This window comes from Thunnus albacares, chromosome 18 (assembly GCF_914725855.1).
Source record: "Thunnus albacares chromosome 18, fThuAlb1.1, whole genome shotgun sequence".
NCBI classification, from domain to species: Eukaryota; Metazoa; Chordata; class Actinopteri; order Scombriformes; family Scombridae; genus Thunnus; species Thunnus albacares.
The window spans coordinates 24,943,690-24,964,870 of record NC_058123.1 but is presented as its reverse complement, the minus strand read 5'-3'; the positions used below and the strand labels follow the sequence as shown (position 1 = coordinate 24,964,870).

The 21,181-nt window shown below is 39.6% G+C and overlaps 1 protein-coding gene across 3 annotated transcripts in view; it reads left to right on the top strand.

The window, feature by feature from the left end:
• The first annotated feature begins 326 nt into the window (after positions 1-326).
• Positions 327-21,181, top strand: part of tjp2a (tight junction protein 2a (zona occludens 2)) — a 36,846-nt gene continuing 15,991 nt past the window's right edge. Inside the window, exons 1-3 of one of the 3 annotated variants that reach the window (XM_044332852.1) lie at positions 327-526; positions 12,954-13,083; positions 20,169-20,222. In XM_044332852.1, coding sequence (XP_044188787.1) covers positions 13,078-13,083; positions 20,169-20,222 — 60 coding nt within the window. In that variant the 5' untranslated portion in view covers positions 327-526; positions 12,954-13,077. Of the gene's footprint in view, positions 527-12,953; positions 13,084-15,242; positions 15,519-18,405; positions 19,152-20,168; positions 20,223-21,181 lie in introns of those variants that run through there. The other 2 variants (XM_044332851.1, XM_044332850.1) reach the window with 2 other exon arrangements.

Below are 21,181 nucleotides of genomic sequence, written 5' to 3'. Positions count from 1 at the left end.
AGACAAATGTCTACTTTGGGGGATAGTAATGTTACTCTGTCTTAGTTATTTGTTCATTACTGAGGGTTAACAACCGATGTGGAACATTACCGCACTATTTCCCATTAGTCTTAATGAAAAGTAGGCTTGGGTGATGACTTTAGACTCACATCCATTTCCGTTTGCCTTTTTTGGTCAGGTCATGATTTCAGTTTTTGTATCTGCGGATAAAAAAACGAGTCATCGTGACACAGAGGTTCACAGGATGGGTGACTCAGGAATATGACACCACCTTCCGCACCCACGCTGTGAAACTGCAGCGGCCTGTGCGGCCTGCAGAAAACACACCTGCAGTCTATAAGCCACGCCCACATACCTGCGAGAACCAGGAAGTTGCATTTCTTAAACCTTGCGAAATCAAAATACGAACCAAAATTTCGTCTCGTCGAAGCCCACATCCACCTCTGCATTTCTTACATTCCTCTCTACTTTGGGTATTAGTCTGTTCTGGTGACATAAAAACAGAGACTAGACGCAGTTTCACCTGGTAAGTAGACCTCTCGTTGTTTGCTCTGAATGTCGACGTTTTCTCTGTTTCCTTGGGCTCACAGCCATATTAGGGCATTGTACTGCTGCTCACTTAATGTCTAGCTTCATTTTGCCAGTTCACAATACTAACATTTAGCCAACTTTTTGCGCCAAAGAGTGACCACAGCTTATTATTTCCTTTTTTACCCGACAGTTTTTCGTTATCCAAACGTCAAATGTGAGCTATACTGTATCCAGGCCTTCTGCTGTCTGCTTTGAGTTCATGCTTGCGTTGTACTCGCTGTTGTGACTGTGTTGTTTGTTTCTGTAAGTGAGACAAACCGCCTCTCTATCGAGCAGCCACAATTGTTTCAAGCTATACTCAGTTAACACCGGGCGACCAGAAATGTACAATTACTACTTTCACTGAAGTGTGTCAGTCTCGAGGTGAACTTTCAGTGCTAACTTTTTGTAAGACTTTCATTATATTTCAGAGGGCAATGTTGTAATTTATTCCACTATGACATTTTATGACAGCACTTACTGGTTATACATTCAGTCTCTCAGCAATAAACCCGACCATCATAAAGGTGAATTAGGGTTGGGCAAATATCACAATATTTTTGACCACCTCAGTATCGATATTGTGACAATATTGCAGGGATGACTATTGGTACTTTCGCAAAATTTTTATACAATGAGATTTTTGATAAATAATCATCAGTAATATGGATATAATAACTGGTGGGTAAAGGCAAATAATAAAACAGCTAGAACAGTCTGGTAAGTTCAGAAAATGGCATTCCTTAATGCAGCCTTTAAAACCAGGAAAAGACAACACTTATGCCATATCATGATATTACAACATCCAAAATCTAAGGCAATATCTAGTCTCATGTCACAATATCGATATATGTCCCAGCCCTAAGGTGAGTGTTCAGTTTCTGTTGAAACCGTTTTAGAGTTGCTTCAACTTTATGGTCAGTATGGAGGCTGAAGTTAATGGTTCCCATGAATGGAACCTTTTCACAGCAGACATCTTGACTTGTCAAAACAGGAAAAACACAATTGTATCAATACCAGCACAATACCAGAACCCTGAAACTAGCTCACCTTAATCGAATCTGCTGTGAAAAGGGTCGACTGCATTGCATTATACTGAGAGATATAATGCTTTTAATATTTAGTCTACCCTTATTGGTTAAATGTGGTGGAAAAATATTAGTAACAAGTCTTTTTTCTGAAGCAACCTTTTTTTTTAAAAAAAGAAAAAACGTTGGTTTTGGCAGGATTCATCAGGGAGGGAGACACTGGGGTTCAGTATAGGAGCTGCACTGTTCTCTCAGTCCTCAACTGCAGCGTTTGACTTTTGCATCTCTAACAAGAGAAAACGTGTAACAGGGAGAACACACTTTTGTTCCCTGCAAAACTGCTCTCTCTATATATATAACAATTTTGATAGTGCTTTATGAGTTTGCCTCTGCAGGTCAGGTCATGTTCCCAAGTGATCCAGATTATACCTGTGGACGGCACGTGCATCCCCTGATTCTTTCCTCTATCTGTCAATCTCTCTCTCTCTCTCTCTCTCTCTCTACACACACATCACAGATTTGTGAGTGGCATGTGGCCCTCCATCTGGCTCGCACATGCATTGCATATGCACATTGCATAATGACCTCGGGCCTTAGTAACGCAGCACTACAGCACTACTACAACACGTGGGAACATGACAAGGGGCAGAGAAACAAACTGCTTATGTAAAAGCATTAAGACGACCAAACAACTCCGGCTTCATTTGCTCACCCTGTGGAAAAAGAGGAGAAAATAGAAAGCATTTACAGTCGAGTTCATTAAATAGTGAAAACATCCAGTGAGAGAGGAATTAGCTTCAAGAATGAATCACTCTCCGTCTTCTTTCATAATTTAAATCTGAGCCTTTTTAAAAAGTAAAAGCCCCCACCTGCAGGTTTGATGCAGTTCACATGCTGCCTGTGATATGTTAATGATTCACAATATATAGAAAACACACCTCAACACTTTGGAATGTATCCATATGTAATCAGTGTTTCTAGCTGCTGAAACTAAAATAAAGTACCCTTTTTAAAAAGAATAAAGTTCTGTATATTAGGGCTGCAATTTACAATTGTTTTCATTATTGATTAATCTGCTGAGTAATCATTTTGTTTATAAAATGTCAGAAAATAGAGAAAAATGCCATTATAATTTCAAGGTGACAGTCCAAATCCAAAGATATTCAATTTACTATCATCAAAAGCTTCAAATTCTCATATTTGAGAAGCTGAAACCACTGAATATTTGGAGTTTTTGCTTTTAAAAAAAAGGTACTAAAATAATTATTTGATCATGAAAATAGTTGCCACTTAATTTTCTGGTGAACGATTAATAGTTTAATCAACTAATCATTGCAGGGCTACTGTATACACACACACACACACACACACACACACACACACACACACACACACACACACACACACATATATATATATATATATATATATATATATATATATATATATATATATATATATATATATATGTGTGTGTATATATAATTTTAAAGTGTCCTTGAGTAAGACACCAATCTCCAAATTTGACCCAGCATCTCTGTGGGAGTTTAAGATTAAAACTGTTCATGTTGTTATTAAAATGCAACAGAGCCAAAAACAAACAACAAGCTTAACATTGTTGTTCCTGATTTGTCAAAAATCATATCTTGACAAGGAAATGAGTACAAGCCACCGTCGTGCAACGATCTGTGCAAACCCAAATCACTGGAACTGCAGTAGAAGATGTGAGTGTTTGTGTTTGCACATGAATTCATGCAGTGGAGGATTAGAAAGAAAAGAATATAAATGTGCAGCGGAATGATAGCAGCCACCGTCAATCAGGAGTTTCTTGACACGGTTTGCTCTTTAAAAGCTCAGGTGTATAAAAGGCTTGATTTACAGGTTCTCAGACGTCTGTGATAAATGATGTATTTAGTCATTTGATGCTCTTGAGAGTGCAGACTGAAGCATTTTGGTATTCCTGGCTGTGTTGAAATACTTGTTAAAGCCTATTATCACCTTTTATAAAGTTGTTATGACAAATGAGTTAGCAACCAATCATCTCCTCCTACATCCAGCAGACACAACAGAGCAACATTATCATCATTTCAAGTCATGTTTGTGGCCACCTGATGAATATTCACTCTCCTTTTAGCACTTCTGATTACTCCTGAAAGAAATATCTGACTCTTGAACTAATAAATGTGCTCACCATATAATTGCTAACTATGTCTATCTCCCATTTGTTTCTGGCCAGGTAGTGTACGTTGTATAGCTTATTGGGGCTTTTCCCCTGAAACAAGCTGCCTGCCATGGCTAAAAACAACACTGTGAGACTGAATCAACAGTAAAGTTACGACTGAAAACCCAAAACAATGAGCTGAAAGATGCTGCAAGGTTTCATACAGCTGGGGGTAACTGTAGAGTCAGGGGTGCGGGTTTGCCACCACACGCAACTTCTCTCACATGCAAATAGGGATGTGATGCATTCTTGGTCTTCCGTGTAGTATTTGTATCCCTCTACATACACAAATATACACTCCCCTCTGTCAGGATGGAGTTTGGGCTTTGTGATAACTGTAAGGTGTTGGATTGTGATAAAACAGCCTATGAATGTCATGCTGTTGTGTGAATTATGCACAGCTTAGAGGTTTGGTCTTCTCAATGCTTTCAGACCACACGGAGCTCCTAATCTGGGCTCCTCCGACAAAGACGACAGACAGGGTGAACTTAAAAGCCCCCTCTCCTTCCTTTTTCTTCGTCTTCCTTTGTGCTGTTGTTACCCAACTTTTTTTTTTAAAAATAGCCGCTTGTTATTTTTGTGTCTCCCCTGCTGTGCTCCTGGTATTTTTTTTCCCCCCTATGGAGTGCAGAGGGATTTCTGCTGCTCAGTGAAATCTGCAGCAGCTCTCATGGCACAACCATCCAGAGCCGTAATCCAGACATCCAAGCTGCTGGGATATAAATCCCGTCCGGAGTTTGCATTGGCTGGCAGCTGATCAAGAGGCCACAGAGATTATTTATTTATTTATTTCAAACCTCTCAGGACATGGCGGCCTGCTGTCAGCTGGTGACTCTGGGACGACAAGTTACAGACATTTAATCTGTGCTGCAGGGTGGCGCGCACGCTGGGGGATCGCACGAGTGTTCGAGTGGAGGAGTGTGCTCCTTATTAGCAGGAAGGAGTTGGAGACGCATTATGGAAGACCATTAATGACAAAAATACTGAGGGAGTGCAAAACACAATTAAAACGGGTTATTGCGCTGTAAAGAATTGTATGTTATTGAGGGTAACATTTTTAAAAAAGCATTCACAGTTTTGTTGTGTGAAGTTCAGCTGCTTTGACTTGTGGCAGCTTGTTGATGTGTTAAGCCAATCACAGCCCACCGTAAAACAAAATGGCGTGTTGTTTTTGAAATTCATGTGAAATTTAGTCACAGTTTAACACTTGATGATTGTTGCACATTGCATCTAGAAATGTGATGAGTTTTATACATTCAAGAGAAATTCTGTAGATTTGAGTTAACAGCCTGACCTCCTCCTTCTTCTTGCCGTTCGTAGTATGTAGTAAGCACACTCTCAGTTTTAGTAGTTTAATAGTATCCCACTAATGCAGATTCCAAGTGATATTAGATTTGAACCCCATCTTCATTATTACATCAGGCGTTTTTCAAAATTGTCCTGTGTCCTGTTATTGGGCATTCAGAACGGAAACAGTAGGGTTGTAGAGTTGTGTTGCTTTGTGGCAGCACTGAGCCATTTTAACCTTTTCCTGGTGATCCGGTATGTTTTTGTCGGAGCCCACTCCTGCCACATCACCTCAATGGTCTCATTGATTCCAGTTTTTTGTAATTATTGTGGCCCAAAATTACTAAACTTTCCACAGCTCTAGCCAAAATCTGTGCTAAATTATAAAATAATCATTCAAAGATAATTGTTTGGCCATTTTGGTCTTAATTTGATAGATGAAAGTTCAGAGAGATGGGAATCGTGAGTAGAGAAAGGGGTATAACATGCAGCAGAAGTCTGTGGACCATGTTATGTGGTACAGTAAGTGTCTTAACCAGTAGGCTACCGGTGTGCCCCAGAATATGCCACAATTTTTGTTTTAGTTTGTGGTAAATTGCAGTAATATTTAAAATTGCTTGTCCGCTGGAAAAATTGCAACTTTTTAAAGAACTTACTAATGAATAAGGTAAATAAGAACTAATTGAAATAAATGGTTTGGTTTTGCTCTCTTCAGAAATGTTTCATTAGGTAATTTGGCTTGGTTGAGGTAATACACAACCCAACAACCCAGGCACAAGTTCTGTCAGACAGGACATGTTAAGGGAAACCAGAGGAAGTCTGTGTCACTATAGTTCTAAGGAAGTTTGCTTGTGGAGAATGATGTTTATTAGACTTTGGGGGTTCTGAATTTGATTTTATGTATGTGGTGATAAGTAAAATTTTCAGTCATCCTTCCAGCTGAACCTTTTTTTTTTTTCAGAAAAGTTGCAGGCATCTGAAAATGAGAGCTAACAAATATTCTGTTGATTGGTTGAATAAGTCTGGTGATATTCTATTTTTTTCTTAGGTCAACAAATCCCATGAAAAGACCCAAACCAACAATGAATTACTACTAAAAATAATAGCCTGATATATCTTATATCTGATTATCTTCCTGCAGAGCTCTATTGTTGTTCATAAATTATTAAAAATGCATTAAAAAGCCACATTTACACCCTGTCCTTCGTTACCATGTGCATGGCCACTGCAGTTTATTTGGAGTCAAGCCCACACACATGAATATTCACTAGAGAACAAATGTGTATTAATCCGCAGCTGAAAATAGTCCATAGCAAATGCACAGTTTGCTAAAAACTGCAATGCCCAGCTGTTTTAGAAAATGACTGATCCTCTAAAAAATGAAACTACATACATGTGACCCGTTTTTTAAGATTATGTGTTCAGTAAGAAATGATGGGCTTGGGGCTGAATGCCACATGCAGGGTATAGAAGTCACACAGTATTGAGAGATAGACTAGCACATAGTTTGTTTTTATTCAGTAATGTGATGTGATTATTAAAGGATATCAAAGACCAAAATTGTTTATGACAATAAGTCTAGAATAATGTGAGCGTTTGCTTCTAATTCTTGCAATTTTAAGATCAAATTCCTCGGAATATGCCAAAGCAGCTTGAGAAAGTAGTGAGAGCAGACTTCAAATGAAGCACGCACAACATCAGGACATTGCTCTCAAAACGTGATTTGCATTCACAAATCTGTCCCTGTGCACAATCAAATCTTGAAGTGCAGATTAATTACAGCTCGGATTTGTTTAGTAGTAGTCTTGTCATTAATAAACCTCCCTAAGGGGTTATCCCTGGTGGAAGGGTGTGTGTGAATGTGAGGGTGAAGTGGATGAGTCTGTCCGGGTGTAAATGGTGAGAAAACTAAGCCTGGATGAGGGGATTATAGGAGAAGGGGGCGGGGAGCATACATGATCTGTCAGGGCTTAGTACCACAATTATCCCAGCGGCTGCAGCTGCAGCAGCAGCGGTGGTGGTGGTGGTGGCAGAGGCTGCGTTTTCATTAGTGTAATGTCCAAAGAAGCTCCAGAATTATGTAAGAGTGACGTGCTGTCATCGTCTCTCGGCCGGCCCACTGCCTGGCAGGAACGTGGCCATTTGTTTTCCTTTTATCCTCCCTCGCTCAGAAAAGCCAAACGGACATCTGTCAGAGTCGGCGGTAGGGGACAGGAGTCGTAGTAGCCACACCACGGGGATCTCACTGCTTCAGGTGCTGAAGCTGTTGCTCGTTGTCATGGAGAGACTGATGCATTGAAGCAGCAAGAAAGGACAAGTTTGTAGTCTTGATGATGCAGAAGGAGATGGGCGAGCATACGGAGATGTTGAATCTATTTCTGGTCTTGCACTTTGTTGGAAGATGGGCCTCTGTTTAGAGGAGTATTAGAAGATGAAGTTTAAGAAGTTCATCACGATCATGCAGGCTGCTATGGGGATTGTACCCCTGAACAAACGAGAGCTTCTGCCACCCGGCAGAAAACTGTGGCGACCCCCAGGGTGAGTTCAATTCCTGTGTGTGTGTGTTGTTATTTTAAACATGCACAGGTTTTGTGCATAGTAGTAGTGTACTACATGTTATAACAACTGTTGCAGCTGTTAATTTCTAAATCCTGGCAATGTTTCAGGAATATGGCTCCCTTTTAAGTGTCTTTTTCAGGAAAGCAACAGATGGATTTTGATAAATATGTTTTTAAAGGGCCTTTTCACACACATGAACAAAAAACATATTTTCTTGATTATTTTAAGTGGTATCTAGTTGTGCAGACAGTTTCGGTTTTATTTGTCCAGATTTTGAGATGTCTTTCTTCACCTCAATACAACAGAGGTGAAAGGAATTTTGTTTGTGGTCTCCAGCTTTAAGAAATAACATCAATATTATTGTGTCTTTCCAGAAACTATTATCCATTTACTCTGGATAATCCACAGGTGGAATAGTAGAGGTATCTCAAAATCTGCACAAATAAAGCCAAGAGGATACCACTAGAAGCAAATGTAAAAATGTTTTTTTAATACCTTCATTTGGGCACAGTCAACTGTAATCAAAACAAACTTTAAGTTACTTGCATAACCCCGGTTCTCAGAGTAGCATGAGTGAGATGTCTCACTATGGGAAACGTCCCTCTGCATATTCCTCAGAAGCATTTATCTCATTACACCAATCCTGATTGGTTGGTGATTGCGACGTTCATGCCGGGCGGTTCCACCTACCTTTTTAAATAGCTTACTCTACAACATAGGCATTATTCAAAATAATCACTTCTTCTTGCTTTGCCCCAGCAAGAAGGGTTGTCTAGTGAGACTTCTCATTTATAGTATTCGTTTTGATGTCTCACTATGGGATATGGAGACTCCTGTATTGCAAGACAAGCTTATCTCAGCAACCAGTAGCACTCTGTTGCAGCGAGGGCCCTGAGCCCAGTACTGCGTGAGCCACACACAGACGGATAAAAGCAGACAAAAGTGATGGGTGAAGACCAGTCCGCCACTGCACAAATGTCCTGAAAGGAAACCCCTTTAAATGAGGCCCAGGATGTAGCCAGGTGATGAGTGGAATGAGCTTACAGGCTCGTGATGCCTGCAGTCCCTGGAATATATAAGCTAGAGCAGTCGCCCTCACAACCCAGTGAGAGAGCCATTACTTTGTAATACGTTTTCAATATAGGGATTAGCCCAGGATACAAAGAGTTGGTCACTTCTCCTAAATCTCTTAGTTCTGTCCATATAGGTGCACAAGACTCGAACTGGACACAGCATGTGCAACCGCTGAGAATGTCATAAGTCAATGGGGGAGCATGAGTCACCCACCTTGGGCATACAGGCGGGGTTAGGTTTTTATGACACTCTGACATGCCCTGGGGCAAACTGAGTGCATGACGGGTGCACCGAAAGCCTGTGAATATTACTGACCCGTTTAACAGATGCCAAAGCCAGCAACAACACTGTCCTCAGAGACAGATGTTTCAAGTCAGCCTCCTCCAGTGGTTCCAAAGGAGGACCAAAGAGCCCATCCAAGACCACTGCCAAGTCCCACGGGAGGGTAACCAGTGGCCTGGAAACAGGAAGGAGCCTACACGCCCCTGTCATAAAATAGCAGACCAACGGATGTTGGCCAACTGACATCCATGTGATGACATCCACCCATCAATCAGTCTTCAACTTATAGCAGCACAGAGCTATGATTCATTATGACACACGCACTTTTCAAAGTTCAAATCAAATTCCTCCCAACGTTATGTCCCGTCTGCCTATCCTGCTTCACACGGAAATACGTCACGATATGGGAGTTAGACATTGTTAGTTATGGGAGTCTGGACATTAAAATGCCCTGACCTTCACATCACTATGGGGAAGGCAGAGATGGAGAGCCTCGTTCTCCTTCTTCTTGGCCTCACATCACTGCTGCATGAAGGTCAGAGTGGTGCTGAAAATGCTGTCGAGTACAATCAGGATGTCCAAGATGTCCTCCTTCTGAGATAACTTCGGTTGTGATTTGGCGATTATATAAAAAAAATTAACTTGACTTGACTTGACTTGACTTGACTTGACTCCTCCTCGTCCTCATATTTTGGCTCCAGCACATCTTTGAAAGCTGCGCCGCAGCTATGTCCAGCTGTGAGCCCCAGCTAGCGCCACCGCATGGTCCAGCGTCCGTGTTCTTCTCCACCTTATCCTTGTTGTCGAAGACTCTTGGCAGTGAAGCAGGAACAGTGCCTGTATGGACCGATGGCCAGCCAGGCACATTCCAGCCTGAGGAACAATAACAGCAATACACCCATCAAGTGTGAAGTAGATCGGATGAACGGTTCTCACCCGCCTGCCCAGGCAGGCAGGTGTTGCTTTATAGTTGGATAACACCATCCTGTTGTCGTCATGATGTGATTCCACTGAAAGTCAATAAACATTATTAAATTATTTCTTAATTCCAGTCAAACTGGCACTTACAGTCCAACTGAAGTTAACCTGCCTTTTTTTGGTCTACTACAGCATATCTGCTCTGTAAATCACTTGTCCTGTGTTCTACTCTACTGTGTTCTGAGGAAAAAACTCAGAAATTAAAAGGGAGAAATTTACATTTTAAATTCTTTGGTTTCATGATGGTTCCCTCTAGTTTTACATTATTTTGATTAAATACCATTTCATCATCCGCTTACGTAGCTGGAGTCCTTATTTTAATACAGCAAGTCAAATCTTAAATAAAGCGATAACGTGGTGTTCTGTCACGAGCAGAGCAGATGGTCACACTGAGCCTGATAGCATCCTGCTACACAACACAAGACAACATGACACAAGTAGCCTGCATATTTTTCCAAAATCCTGTTTTCTCCATTTAGTAATACAGAACTATTAACAATACATTTAACAACATGTTGAAATTATTTTTGACTGCAAAAAGGGATGATTAAATGTGATTTCAGTTGGACATTAAGTGATGTTAGTTTAGTGAACTGCATCACCTGTAAGGCAGGTAAAATGTAATCTGCTGAACCTCAGTGTTAGAGTACTTCCAACTAATTGAACAGAGGCTTGGTCTAAATAGTGTTGGGTGTTGTTTGAGATTTTTTGACACTAGTGCCAATATGGTACCTGAGTTTTGGTGCCAATGTAAATTGTTTCACAGAAATCCTGTGTCACAAACTGAGGCAATGGAGTTTAAAAGATGCAGGCATGAGTCGCACTGTATGAATGGAGCATATATGGGCCACTGTTTTTGGATCTTGACCTGTACTATGGACTAAGAGTCAGGATATCTTGGCTTCTGCTGCATGGATTTCGAACATTCCTCTTGAAATATTTCTTGTGAGTCCCCCAAATTTATGGAAGTGCAATAGGGCTGGGCGATAAATCAAATATTATTTTCAATTATGCATTCCCTTTCGCAATGATGCTCTTGTTTTGTCTTGTGTCAGACAGGCAGAACGGAGCTCTTCCTCACAGTGCGAATTTGTCTGAATTTAACAGTCAAATGTTCCATGGTTGAAACTGACTTATTTAGACATCTACAGGCACAGGCTACTGTTTGTTTTACTTTCAGTCAGACTTTGGATTCTATTATTTTAGATACGAGGACACCTCGCTCCATGTAATGATCTCTCCTTTCATCCAGCTGCTCAGCGCTATGCTTTCTCTGTCTGCAGCCTGTTATTGTGCACAAGCTTACTTGTAAAAAGCTGATTAGAAACCTGGTTACACATATACATGGCAGAGAGATTGGTGTTCTCCAGGGAGTAAAATCTACCTGTGGAAGCCAGGTTTCTTTAATCCCATACTCTGATTACAGAAAGCAGGTTTCTTGTTCACATGACAGTTAAGAAATCAACTGTCTGGAGAAAACGACTTACTGAAGTGCATGTGATATGATGATACAAGTCAATGATTTCTGTCAAAGGCCCATGATCTGTTTCTCAAAGTACCATGATGAATGATCATTTTAGTATTGATCACTCTCTACACAACATGCATCTTAACAATCAGTACAGCAACATGATCTCAGTTATTTTGATCTAATTTATTTTTATTTATTATTTTTATATTTATTTAAAAAAATAAAGTGCAATAAAGTGCAATACTGAATAGTTTGAATGCCCCTTAATGGGAACTTGGAGGTGATAGGGTACATAAACATTCAGTTAATCCGGCCATGCCCAACCCTATATCTGAAAAACAAAATATTTCTTTTTTGTCTTAGAAAGAAGTGAGTTAAGTCTTAGATTACCTTAGGTGTAACCAAAGATACCAAGCCCTTCCTCGTGCTTTCACTGAATCTACAAGTCTGTGCTTAATGTGTAAAGGGCAGCAGGTTTAGTCATGCAGAGGCAATCTGCTTTCCTCACTCACAGCACAGTACTGCAGTATCTGACTGTATCCAGTCAGTCCATCTGAATGCATTAGGTACTCATTTCTGACTCACTGCCATGAAGTTGAGAAAAAAAGTTGTGTCAGCTCAGCAGAGAACACCACATGTTGAAACATGTTGTTAGTGTTCAGGTCAGAGATGCTGCTTTTGAAGGTAGACTGCAGATTATAGTATTACCTATAGTCAGTTGTATCTGTGTGAGTGTGCATGGTCTCCTCAGGTGAATCTGGCTTTACTCAGAACCGTGAACAGATGGCTTAGTTCTGTGAAACATCTAGCATCTCTGATCTAGCATTACTTTTTAAATCACAAAAACCCAGAGGCCAAGGTGACGTCCTCATTGGTTTTCAAAACCCGTAGTCAATTAACAATGATAGAAAACTGAGAAAAGCAGCAAATCCGCACATTTTCACATTTTCCTGCCTCTGACAAATAAATGATATTAAAAGGGTTGACCCTTTGACTTACAAGTTAAGATGACAAGAACAGTAATGTCCCTGGTTTGACCCTTCCTGCCTGGTGAATGCCCATATCTTCTGTAACGCAGACTTTCCATTGAAAACTGAGATAACCCCGATGACATCATTAGGGTTATTTCCTCAGCCTTGACAAACATCTCTGGAAGGCATTATACGACTGTGTTCACTGGCTAAGCAGTACAAAATATTAAATGTCAAGCTTCCTTTATGTGTTAAGGCAGTGAGGTGCCTCTTTAACATTTCAGAACTACTCTTAAAATTAAACATTTAAAGCTCACACATGCATTGTAAAAATACCCTAATATTATGGGTAATAATGCGGTACTCATGTCACTACATGTCACACAGCTCTCTCTCAGCAAAGATCTACAGAGTATATGTGATAGGATTTAAAGGATCTTATTGCATTATTTTTTATTAGAATGTGTAACACACTAGTAGTCAAGAGTTTGTGTTTCTCTCTGTCTACACAGGGACCAGCCTTGCTTTGACCAGACCAGCACTGACCTACTCAAATCCAACCGCAAGTTGTGTTGGTCAAGAGAAGCCAAGTACCTGTATCTGCGCCGCCTCTCTTCACGCAGCTACTCGGCTATTATGATGGTACGTTGTTTTCATGATGCTGAATGTTGATGCTGAGCTTTCAGAGTGATGTTGTGTCTCTCTACACTGTATGTGTGGTGGCGGTGTTTCAATGTTTGAAGCCAACATACATGCACTTGTATTTCATTGGTTTTAAATATGCTAATCTATTAAAACTTAAGCATTAGCATTTATAATACTGTATTCGTTTTAGTTTTGAATACAGTGACATGGAAACGTGTCATCTGTCGCAGATGTCATTTGAAGACCCCACAGGTCCGTCTCATTTTGGTGATATTGTATTTTTCTCTCCTGATGAAAATTTCATGATATTTTATCTTCTGCTTGTCTCCTGACACTCTGACTATTTGGAGATATGAGGTTTAGTGACTCACTATTTCCCAGACTTCTGTCCTCTTCCCTGATTTGAATAAAAGTACGCTCTAGTGACCCCTCCTGCATCCAGGATGATGATTAACCAGAGAGACATGTCACATCCCGGAAGCTTCATTGTTTTAACGATGACACAAATTATTCAGTCTAGTGAGGCTGTTTGCATTAGAATGGCCTATTTTAAGGCCTATTTCAGTCAATGGGAACTGTTGTGATTTTACTTAGCTGATCTCATAGGATTGAATACTTCTGAAACGTTATTGTCGTTATTTCATTTGTATGGCATTGCTGCTCTAGTATTAAAAGATGTGGATAAAGTGTTGTCCCTTTTACCAGCAGAAAAGAGTCTATCATTTGTTTAAAGGGTAGATATTGAAAAGAAATAATTCAATGGTACATGGTATTAAGGATTTTGGACATTTTCAGGGTCAGCTGGTGTTCTTATCTGTGATTTGTCTCGTGCTGATAAAATACCAGATAAAGGCAGGCTTGAATGGATAGTATTACACACACACACACACACACACACACACACACACACACACATACAAACAAAACAACAATAGGTTATTGTGGGACAGCTGCACAGGGTTGTCTAGTTGTTCCAGACCTTTGCTTCGGCTGCTCATACATAAGAGCCTTACATTTTTCACATAGCTCTATAGCGTGTCCACATACTTTTGTGTCCTTTTGGTCTGGGGCTTTTTCATTGTCTGGGCTCCTTAGTTGCAATGAAAGGAAATCTTTATGCTACAGGATACAATTATAATTTAGACAATAGTGTGCTTCCAACTTTGTGGCAAGTTTGGGGACCCTTTCCACTGTCAACATGACAATACCCTCATGAACAAAACAGGCCATAAGGAGATGTTTTCCCAGTTTTGTGTGGAAATAACATGACTGGCCCATGACTGGCCTGCACAAAGCCCTTGACCTCAACCCCATCCAACATGTTTGGGATGAACTGGAGCACCAACTGCGAGCCAGACCTTAGCGCCAAAACATCAGTGGCCAACCTCACTAATGCCCTTGTGGCTGAATGGGAGCAAATCCCTGCAGCAAGGTCCCAACATCTTGTGGAAAGCCTTCTCAGAAGAGGGGATGCTGTTATAGCAGCATATTTATGTGCATGACATGTTTAACAATCACACTGGCGGTAATATTTGGGTGTCCAAATACTTTGAGCCATGTTGTGTATTTGCCACGGTCTGAGTAAAAGGAGGCAGGAGATTAAGAGATAGATAAATCAGAAACTGTATTTTGTCCTGTCAAAAGTGTTGGTGGTACAGCTTAGGAGTATTATGTGTATCGGTTTCATCTGTTTTGTGTTGTTGACTTTGTTTGTCAGTGCTTTGAATATTTTAAACACGCTAAACTAAATTTGTTTTTCTCTGAATATGGCCAAATATGTTTTATTCAACCTAAAATGCATTTGAAATGAATTTCTTTTATGTACTCAGATTCTTTTTATATATCTGTTATTTTCTCCGGTGTGTTGTATACAATCTGTTATTGTGCAGTGTGTCTGGGAGCCTCACAGCAGGCTCCCTAAAAATCAATGCGAATTTTGGACGGATCCATCTCAGCGGTATTAGGTTCAATTCATCTCTATACATGTATCTATAATGTTATCAACGTTTCGTTATTGCTGATAAACAAATAAATCGTTCTGCGAAGCCAGCGAGGTTGATGTCGTAAAAACTTGTTTTAGTTTGCTGTCATTTATCACAGTTGATGTTCATCTTAAATCCCCCCTCTGCTCCCATGTTGGTATAATCTGACCCGAGCCAGGAGTACTCGGCGCTAATTTTTGCCCTGGATGTCTAAACTTAATGTTTTTAGTTAGTAAACTACGATATTTAAAGTGAAGTACACGAGATTTTTACACTTTTTACACTTTGAAAGTATCAGTTTTTGAAAACTTTGGCTTATACGCGACTGGAAACATCAAACTAGACATATTTTAGTTATAATCTTCAACAGCAGACAGTTCAAAGTGCGTGATGCCAGTGAACGGAGGGGGGCTGCTCTCCCTGAGCAGATATGCAACTCAGTATTTCACCGTAAGTAACGTTACTTACACAGCTAAATTCAAAGTTTTGATAAATAAAAAAGTCGACAGATAATAGCATTGGTATTCTCGTATTACAGTGATTTTGTGTTTATGCTTTGGACTGAAAGTAGGTTGAAGCCTGTTGCCTCCTGCTGCACCTGCTGTGAAAGCTACATCAACGTTAACGGATAGTTTACTAAGTAGAAACACGGTAAAAGTTAATTTATCCAGTTTTAAAGGCTGTTTTGACCCGATAACTCCTTTAAATTTATCGGGGTTTTTTTGTTTATTTGGTCAAATGGACTTATTTGTAATGCGCGCTGTTGTCCTTTGGTGGTCAAAACAACATTGTTGTTTCCTTTTTTAAATGTTATCCTCTGAATTTCTCAACCAGCAACAGTTTACCGTGATGGAGTCTGTAGTAGATTATAAACTCACAGCAACAAATATCCAAATTTATTAAAACGACTTAACTTTTTCAGTTAGTTCTACGTGTATTGATGTGTTGTTGTACTGGTGCCTGACGGTGTCAGTTAACGCAGCTCTGTCGCCAGTAGGCGGCAGACAAGTACAATTTTTGTGTTCAGCAGCAGCCAGCAGTATATTCAGACTGTTTATTGCTGGATTATTGGGTAGTTATGAGTTTAATCTTAATCCTACCGACTGGGTACCCGCAGACGGCAGAGGTTTACTTTTTGTCATATCTCACAGGTGATTTATTCTTTCATTCCAATTTTTCATGTCTTTGTCAATCAGTTTGTTCTTCATTACTTCATATCATTGTTTTAATTAGTGCTTTTAAAAATACCAGTGTATTGGCGTCCTGGGTTCATGTTCACCATGGGTCCTAATTTAAAGTATCACACACTATCAGGGGGGTTGGTGCACTCAGACAATTTGAAGGCTTTGTGGAAAGATTGTACCGGGGATAAAAGCTGCAATTTGTATTAAAGAAAAGTATGTGTTTTTGTGTTATACAATATGCAAATTTAACTAACTTTCCTAAAATATTAATAATCTGTTTTTTCAGATGCCATTAATTACATAACTAATAATGTTTTGAGAAGAAATAAGCTAACAAACAAACATTTTGCTATGATGGTTGTTTCTTACTGTAGTTTATTCTTGGTATCCCCAGGAACCCCAGTGTGTTGTCCTTTATATGTTAAATATGTTGAGATGAGGGTTAAACGACATTTGAATTCCAGCAGGAGGGCAGACAGGGATCCTCATGTGTAAACACTGGCTGTGACACACACACTTTTCCCCCCCAAGACATTCACAAACTGCTCTCAGGCAAACACATATTAAACAAAAGTATGTTACGTCTGTCTTATCTAGAAGCCAAAGATCTGTAGCTGCACAGTTAAGAACCAGCATTCTTCTTCTGTGTGTTGAAGTAGGGAAAAATATAACAGTCAGTCAGTCATATCTTCTGATTTACTGTACATAAATTAAATGGCATTTTTTTTATTTGGGACTTATGTTAATTATGGCATCCTGACACATTTTGTCTACACTTTCATAAAACATAGCAGTTTTTCTGAGTATCAGCGCTGAAACCAGTATCAAAACATTTCAACCAGTACTCAGTCATACTTGCAAAAGAAAGAAACTGAGAACTTCAGCTGAAATTTTAATTTTAATTTTTGGTTAACAGAAAATTAGTAAACAATAATATTCCTTTTTCAAGGAAAAATGTCAAACATTTTCTGGTTGCAGCTTCTTCAGTGTGAGGATATGCTGCATTTGTATTATTATAAACTGTTTTGTTGGTTGGACAAAACAACAAGATATTCAACATCACTTAAGGCCCTGAGGAGCTCTGATTGGCATTTAAATGTAGTGAAAATATTTTATTATATTACCAAGACTCTAACATCCTATATGGTATAAATTCTGTTTTGGCTTGTAATAGATATTTCACCATCAAATGACGTGACTATAATTATTATTATTTTATTTTTTGTCATCAAAGAAAAACCGAACAATGGGTAGGAAAGAAAAGCAATAGATGAAATGGACATGAAATTAATTTGTATAGTGGAAACGTTTTTTCCTATTCAGTAATTAATTTGAATCCTATTACACAATCAGAGAATAAGAAAACAACAGAGATTTTGTATAATGTTTGATTTTGAATGCAGTGTTCTGAGTCGGACTAAGATCTCCAGACGCATCCCGTGTTTCTGTTTTTAAAAAGACTCGACTCCTTCTCTAAATAATTTGTTTTCTAAGTCACGTCCTGTGAGGATGACCCAGTATTTCAACTTCTCTCCTCATTAGTGGAAATGTGTTTGTGTTTTGTTATGTAATGGCCCACACTCAGGAGACTACGACTTATCCAGCAGGCCTGCCTGCAAACAACCATCACAATCATATCACATTGTACAAGAAGACAGTCTGATTAAACCGGTCTGGTCTACCCAAAGCACTTTTTCATTAGCTGCTTCTTCTTCTTCTTCCTGCAACTGTAACTCTTAGTGCATCAAAGTCTCTTGTTGCTGCTTCCCACCGGCTAAGTAATTATCTTAGTTTCACTGGATAATGTGTCTCCTCTACTCACACAGCGTTCTCTTCTGTTACAGTTTGTTTTTGCCTTTCAGGTGTAAAGACAAATGAACAAGAAGAGAAGCAGCAGTGTCTTTATGCTTCTTATCTTTATTGATACAACAAACTCTCCACCTCAGTTGAGCATAACAACTAAATATTCAAAAATACTAAATATGCATACAAACAAAATATACTTATTCTGTTGCAGTCCTCAGGCACGACCCTGTCGAGCTGGTGAGCAGTCGTGTGTTTTGTTAATTGTTTGGAGATTTCAAGAAAATTCTTCAGATTTTTGTTGCACTTGATCTGAGAAGAATAGTTTAATGGCAGTGCCAAAACAAAACCTTTCTATTCTTTTCTCTATAATGTTCATTCACACAGTCATGTCAGCTCTCTGCTGTTTCCCTGCTGCTGCTGCTGGTCATCTGCTTTCTGCCAGAAGATCTTAAAAGTGGGTTATACTAGGTGTGCTGCCAACCCAAGTTGTGCCGGCATTTCACTAAGCCTGAGCCTGAGATGTCAGAGGCACATAGATTTCACTGTGTACTTTAGTTACCAAAAAACCCCCCAACAATTTAAAATCCCAAACACAACTCAGATTTGCACTCTGGGCATGTTTGGTGTCGGTTTGTCTTTGCAGATGTGTGAAACATCTGTAAAACTTTTGAGGAGTGTCTGATATACGTTCTGGTCTGAGCGGGCATCAAGCCCAAAATGTGTTGTGTTATTTGTTGTGTTTGTGGATGAACACTCAGGAGTTTAATCACCGCGTGCCTGTGCAGGAGTTGGTGTGTTTGTATGTTTACACTGTGTGCAGACGGTGGGATTTGTGCTGAATGTAGGCCAGCAGAATCCCTCTTACGTCAAAGGCAGGCAGGCGGGCAGATGCAGGGAGAGAGCTGCTGGTGGTTGTGCAGCTGTGGCCATGGAAGAGGCAGTAGTGCACATCAGTCTGCCAGACCACCGTTGGCGGTGAACAGGGAGAGACGCGGATAGGAAGAGACGGGGAGAGCCAACGATGAAGACCATCCTCAGCCTGCACAGGAAATGGGCCCACGCGGTCAAGACCATACGCATCCTGCAGGGACTCGTGAGTGCGACTCTGCTATGATGGCTCAGATTTGATCAGATCAGTGGACGGGCAAGTGGCTCGGCCAGGCAGCTGCACCTGACTGGTTCTGTTATGGACACGAGTGTCTTTTTGTCAGTGTTGTTGTGTTTGTGTAATGGTTTGAGTTGAGTTGATCCAAACTTACAGAAAAGTAACTAGTTGTTACAAAAATGATCACTTGGGATCAAAATTAATTTTGGTGTTTGTTAAAGGTAAAGGGTGTTGTAAATAGTTTGTCAGATCCACACCTTTTCATGGACTCAGTGGTACATGTTTATACAGAAAATGAGGTATGATCTGTGTGTTTTCACTTTGTCTTGCATGATGGAATATTTTTGACAAAGGTAACTTTGTACTTCAATAGGACTGATACACAGATTTGATTCATTTGTTAGTTGCTTAACAGGAAACTAATTTAAAAATAAATTTTTACTGGTTTCTTTCTTCTTCTCATTTGCAAAGATTTGGTTGTTTCTGTGTGTTTCATGCAATTGTAAATACTTTATGGGGGTTTTGACAGTCAGATAAACTGATTTAAAGACATCAGTTTGAGCTCTGGCATTTCTCATTAGTCTTGACAATAGCAAAATTGATTATTTTTAATAAAAGATGAAATGATAATAAAACTGTTAGTTGCTGCTGGAGACTGTTCTGTGTTGTCACTGTATTGGTTGTTAACTGACATGAAGTGAAGCAGGTATTACAGTTGAATGTTGATTTATGTAACCTGTTGGCAGGCGCTTTCATCCTTAATTATTATGAAGTGCATTTTAAAGAAAGTTAATGGATGTTTATTTAATTTTTAATCAACACGAGTTTCTAAGTCAAACCTGTAAATAGCCCAGCAGAGGAATGTCATTGTTCTTTTGGGAGCTCCTGGTTGTGTAACAAAAGCACAGGCTAATGAACTGCCTTTGTTGTTACATCACGTAATACATTATTAATCTGTTCAGTGGAATGAAACCACCCATGGTAATCTTTCCTTTCTCTTCACAGAACCCGGTCATGGAGGAGACAGTGTGGGAGCAGTACACCGTGACCCTGCAGAGGGTGAGTCCATCTGCACCACATCTCGTCTATATTATTTACATTATAGGCATAAAGCCGGGCTCTTAACCCCAGTGGTTCACACACACTGCTTTTGAATTATTAGTTTGACACATTTCAGTCAGCCAACAGTTAAAAGAGCAAAGAACGCCCAGAATACAGATGATACAGATATTCCCCTTTCCGCTTAATGACAGCCAGAGTAAACTTATGCAATTATGAAACAATTCTTAATTTTGGTTTTCAGAATTATGATGAATTAGTTTTGTCAGATGAGCTCCCAGTATGCTGAAAAACTAACACAGAAAGTTAACCTACATCAAGTTTTTTATGTCCAAATCTGAATTAAGTGAAATAAAGGGGAATGAATATTTGATAAAGCTCTTAAAACCCAATGTAAGCTGTTTACCCAGCACTAAACACAAAGTTAGCAACTAGACAGTGAAGAAAGTTGAGCATTTAGCAGCTAAAGAGAAAAGTATTTCCCTCAAGAGTTGGTGCAGACCAAAAAAGAAATGAAGGACAGTGAATGTGAGACTTTGATTCCTCAGGTGGACACAAACATGACACCAAATGAAGGCTAGTGTTGCTCCGGGTTTGCTCAGTGTGGGGTCAGTGTTGTGTTCACAACTTGTTGCAATGCTCCCAATTGGCCAAAAACAATCAATTAATGCAGGTTTACATTCATAGAGTAAAGAAAATATATATGAGATTGATTGGTTCAATTAAAAAATGTGTTGAGTGAGGTTGTGCTGTATATCTGAAATACTGACTACAGCCCTGCATTTCCTGTGGTTGAGATGGCTTGAAATGATTAATCAATCAATCAGTTGACAGAAACTTTTATACAATTAGTGGCAGTTGATTGTCAGTTATCAAGCAAAAACACCAAATCTCTCAAAATATTATGATTTCTGGTGCTATTAAATTTAATGTTGTTACAAAATGAATATACTAAGAGA